Source organism: Bombina bombina, chromosome 10, assembly GCF_027579735.1.
Source record: "Bombina bombina isolate aBomBom1 chromosome 10, aBomBom1.pri, whole genome shotgun sequence".
NCBI classification, from domain to species: Eukaryota; Metazoa; Chordata; class Amphibia; order Anura; family Bombinatoridae; genus Bombina; species Bombina bombina.
This window is the reverse complement of record NC_069508.1, coordinates 13008583-13013582: the sequence shown is the minus strand read 5'-3', so window position 1 is coordinate 13013582 and position 5000 is coordinate 13008583. Positions and strand designations below refer to the sequence as shown.

At 39.8% G+C, this 5000-nt stretch overlaps 1 protein-coding gene across 1 annotated transcript in view; it reads left to right on the top strand.

Moving 5' to 3' along the window:
- Window positions 1–5000, top strand: part of DENND1B (DENN domain containing 1B) — a 338838-nt gene that overhangs the window by 19670 nt on the left and 314168 nt on the right. The window contains exon 2 of the mRNA XM_053693753.1: window positions 4431–4495. Within this exon, the coding sequence (XP_053549728.1) occupies window positions 4431–4495 (65 nt within the window). The remainder of the gene's footprint in view (window positions 1–4430; window positions 4496–5000) is intronic.

Below are 5000 nucleotides of genomic sequence, written 5' to 3'. Positions count from 1 at the left end.
TATATTCCTCTAGTTTTTAATATCACTACTCATTTGTGTATTCCTCTAGTTTTTAATATCACTACTCATTTCTATATTCCTCTAGTTTTTAATATCACTACTCATTTGTGTATTCCTCTAGTTTTTAATATCACTACTCATTTCTATATTCCTCTAGTTTTTAATATCACTACTCATTTGTGTATTCCTCTAGTTTTTAATATCACTACTCATTTGTGTATTCCTCTAGGTTTTAATATCACTACTCATTTGTGTATTCCTCTAGGTTTTTATATCACTACTCATTTGTGTATTCCTCTAGGTTTTAATATCACTACTCATTTGTTCATTTCTCTAGTTTTAATATCACTACCCATTTGTTCATTCCTCCAGTTTTTATTATCACTACCCATTTGTTCATTCCTCCAGTTTTTATTATCACTACCCATTTGTTCATTCCTCTAGTTTTTATTATCACTACCCATTTGTTCATTCCTCTAGTTTTTATTATCACTACCCATTTGTTCATTCCTCCAGTTTTTATTATCACTACCCATTTGTTCATTCCTCCAGTTTTTATTATCACTACCCATTTGTTCATTCCTCTAGTTTTTATTATCACTACCCATTTGTTCATGTATCTAGTTTTTAATATCACTAATTTGTTTATTTCTCTAGTTTTTAATATCACTACTCATTTGTTTATTTCTCTAGGTTTTAATGTCACTACACATGTGTTTATTTCTCTAGGTTTTGATATCACTACTCATTTGTTAATTTCTCTAGGTTTTAATGTCACTACACATGTGTTTATTTCTCTAGGTTTTAATGTCACTACACATGTGTTTATTTCTCTAGGTTTTAATATCACTACTAATATTCCTGGCAGTGAAGGGGTTAATTAGTTGGCTAAAAAGGGCAATAGTATTGTAATAAAGGGGTAATAATCCAACCTGACACCTCCCTGATCCCTACCAAGCAGCTCTCTTCTCCCCCACCCACGCTCCTCACCACCATCTTAGGTACTGGCGGACAGTCTGCTAGTATGCATTTTAGGGCTTTTTTTTCTTTCTTCTTATTTTTCTTCTTCTGCAGTGTAGTGATCCCTCAACAACCCCCTGTCCCTTACACTAGTGGCAGCCATATTAGGTACTGGCAGCTTTCTGCCAGTACCCAGTTTATAGTATTCTTTTTGTTTTATTTATTTATTCTCCCTCCCCGGGATCATTTGGTAGGGCCCCCCCTCTGATGTGCCCTTTTCTGTAGTGTTGTGACCACGTTATGGGGTACGATGGGCTATGTTCCGCATGACGTAAATCTACGTCCATTTGGGCAAAGGGGTTAACTAATAACTGCAAAACAGGGTTACTACAGTCTTATTGTCTGAGGATTAACCCTGATTGGCTTCTCCAAATTAGGCAAATGGAGCAGGGAGTTTGGCTATTGAAATATAACTGCAGTAAAAAGGATGTTAATTTGTTTTAAAAAAAGGTTTTAACTTGGCTGATATGTTCTATAGAAGCACAACAAGGTGTTTACTGTCACTTTATAGGGACACGAAATCCAAAACTTTTTCAATCATGATTCAGACAGAGCATGCGATTTTAAACAACATTCTAATTTACTTTTATTATCAAATGTTCTTTGTTTTTTTTGGTATCTTTTGTTGAAAAGTAGGGACATATGCTTAGGAGCGTGCACATGTCCGGAGCACTATTTGGCAGCATTTGCAAGACCACTAGAGGGCAGCACTATTTCCTGCTATGTAGTGCTGCAGATGCCCATATAAAGTTGCGACTCAAGGTGCCAATAAAAATAAAATCAATATACTTTATTTCTTGTCATAAAAATACATCCACAATGGGAGGCAGACATCAGAGGGCAATAGCAAAAGCTCCAGATTCTACCTAGGTATCCCTTAAACACAGACTATCCTGGGAACAAAGCAAATTTACGAATAGAAATAAATTGGAAACTTTAAATGGTTTGTTCTGTCTGAATCACAAAAGAACATTTTTGTGTTTTATATTCCTTGTTGGTATCCTGCAAGCATTTTAGCCTGTAACGCAACGTCAGTCCCGCACTCAAAAAATGACGTTTTTCCATGGGTTTTCCATAGCGCCGATATTATAAGTTGTGCGGTGCTTCTAAAATACTTGCGTTCCAGCCTATACTGACACGATCCATTCTGCTAGTTATGAGTTTTGTACCACAAAAATGTTTCACAACACTCATAACTAAACTTTTACAAAGTACACTAACACCCATAAACTACCTATTAACCCCTATTCCGCCGCCCTCCCGCATCACAAACACTATTTAAAACTTAATAACCCCTAATCTGCCGCTCCCAACATCGCTGCCACTAATAAAAGTTATTAACACCTATTCCGCCACTCCCCGACATTGCCACCACTATAAAAAAAAAGTTATTAACCCCTATTCCCCCGCACCTCAACATCGCCACCACTATAATTAAGCCCCTAATCTGCTGCTCCCGACATCGCCGCCACTAATAAAAAGTTATTAACCCCTATTCCGCCACTCCCCGACATTGCCACCACTCTAAAAAAAATTATTAACCCCTATTCCCCCGCACCTCAACATCGCCACCACTATAATAAAGCTATTAACCCCTATTCCGCCACTCCCCGACATCACAGCCACTAAATAAACCTATTAACCCCTAAACCGCCAGCCCCCGCACCGCAAAAAACTAAATGAAACTATTAACCCCTAAACCTAACAACCCCCTATCTTTAAATTGTGGGATGTAGGAGGCCAGAGGTTTAGGCGTTAATAACTTTATTTAGTTGCGGCGATGTCAGGGGGCGGCGGAATAGGGGTTAATAACTTTATTTTGGTGTCGGCGATGTTGGGGTGCGGGGGAATAGGGGTTAATAACTTTTATTAGTGGTGGCGATGTTGGGAGCGGCAGATTAGGGGTTAATAACTTTATTTTGGTGTCTGCGATGTTGGGGGCAGCAGATTAGGGGTGTTTAGACTTGGGGTTTATGTCAGGGTGTTAGGTTTATCCGTAACTTTTTTTTCCCTCATAGACATCAATGGGGCTGCGTTACGGAGCTTTTCATTCCGCGCTTCAGATGTTATTAATGTCTATGGGGGAAAGTGTGCACGGGCACGTATTCTTAGCCCTTGGATTTTGTGCGGTATGGAGCTTATCGCCACCGTATCGCACACACAAGGCGGCTTTTCAGAAACTTATAATGGCAGCGCTATGGAGGGTGAAATAACGCAACTTTTGTTGAGTTTGTTTCGCACCCTCTATAACGCAAAACTCGTAATCTAGGCGTTAGATTCTTATGCCTCTAACTAGCACTTAGATTGTCAGCTCTGTAACCCTTCTGCTCCCCCCCCTCTTGCATATTCATTGTACACCCTGTATAGCGCCACAGTAATTATTATACCCTCTGTATTGAGATGTAATATTTATTGTACCATTTGGGGGGTACATGTGTGTAGAATTTGGGGGGTACAGAAATGTCAGTTTTGGGGTACATGTGTGTAGAATTTGGGGGGTACAGCAGTGTCAGTTTTGTGGCGCATGTGTATACAATTTGGGGGGTACAGTATTGTCAGTTTAAGGTGCATGTGTGTACAATTTGGGGGGTACAGTAGTGTCAGTTTAAGGCGCATGTGTGTACAATTTGGGGGGTACAGTAGTGTCAGTTTAAGGCGCATGTGTGTACAATTTGGGGGGTACAGTAGTGTCAGTTTAAGGCGCATGTGTGTACAATTTGGGGGGTACAGTAGTGTCAGTTTAAGGCGCATGTGTGTACAATTTGGGGGGTACAGTAGTGTCAGTTTAAGGCGCATGTGTGTACAATTTGGGGGGTACAGTAGTGTCAGTTTAAGGCTCATGTGTGTACAATTTGGGGGTACAGTAGTGTCAGTTTGAGGTGCATGTGTACAGAATTTGGGGGTACAGTAGTGTCAGTTTTGTTGTGCATGTGTGTAGAATTTGGGGGTAGAGTAGTGTCAGTTTGAGGTGCATGTGTGTACCATTTGGGGGTACAGTAGTGTCTGTTTAAGGTGCATGTGTATGTAGAATTTTTGGGGTACAGTGGTTTTGATCTGAAGATAAAAGCTTTGGATTTGTAGGGGCAGACAGCTCTGGGGTCACATTAACGGGGAACAAGGTCCCTAATATACCAGAGCACCAAATCTTTGCGGGCTTTAATCAGATGACACAAGTGGGGCTGTGGAATTGGTTCTGATTGGAGGAGACAGGTGGGCGAGAGATGAGTGAGGAGGAAGAGTGTAATTTGTCAACTCATAGGTCAATTCATTCATTCATGTTTATCAGTTTCATATAAAACTACTCACCAATTACATTTGTAGCTCAGGTCTATTCTGTGCTAATGTTTATTTTCAGAACTTCTCATCCCCTCCGCAGCATCTCTAATAATCGTCCTTTTCTTGTGTTACAGGGAGAAGCCGGAGAGAACGTTTGATTTGGTGATTAAAGTGGAATGCCCAGCATCTGAAAATGAAGGTATCTCTGCAATATTCTCTCCAAATCTCATGAAATCCATCATGTATATAATATAATTTGTTTGATTCCCTTACATCTGTGTATTTTCAGCACAAAAAATATATACTCACTCTCACACACATATATACACACACACACACACATACATATACAGGGAGTGCAGAATTATTAGGCAAATGAGTATTTTGACCACATCATCCTCTTTATGCATGTTGTCTTACTCCAAGCTGTATAGGCTCGAAAGCCTACTACCAATTAAGCATATTAGGTGATGTGCATCTCTGTAATGAGAAGGGGTGTGGTCTAATGACATCAACACCCTGTATCAGGTGTGCATAATTATTAGGCAACTTCCTTTCCTTTGGCAAAATGGGTCAAAAGAAGGACTTGACAGGCTCAGAAAAGTCAAAAATAGTGAGATATCTTGCAGAGGGATGCAGCACTCTTAAAATTGCAAAGCTTCTGAAGCGTGATCATCGAAAAATCAAGCGTTTCATTCAAAATA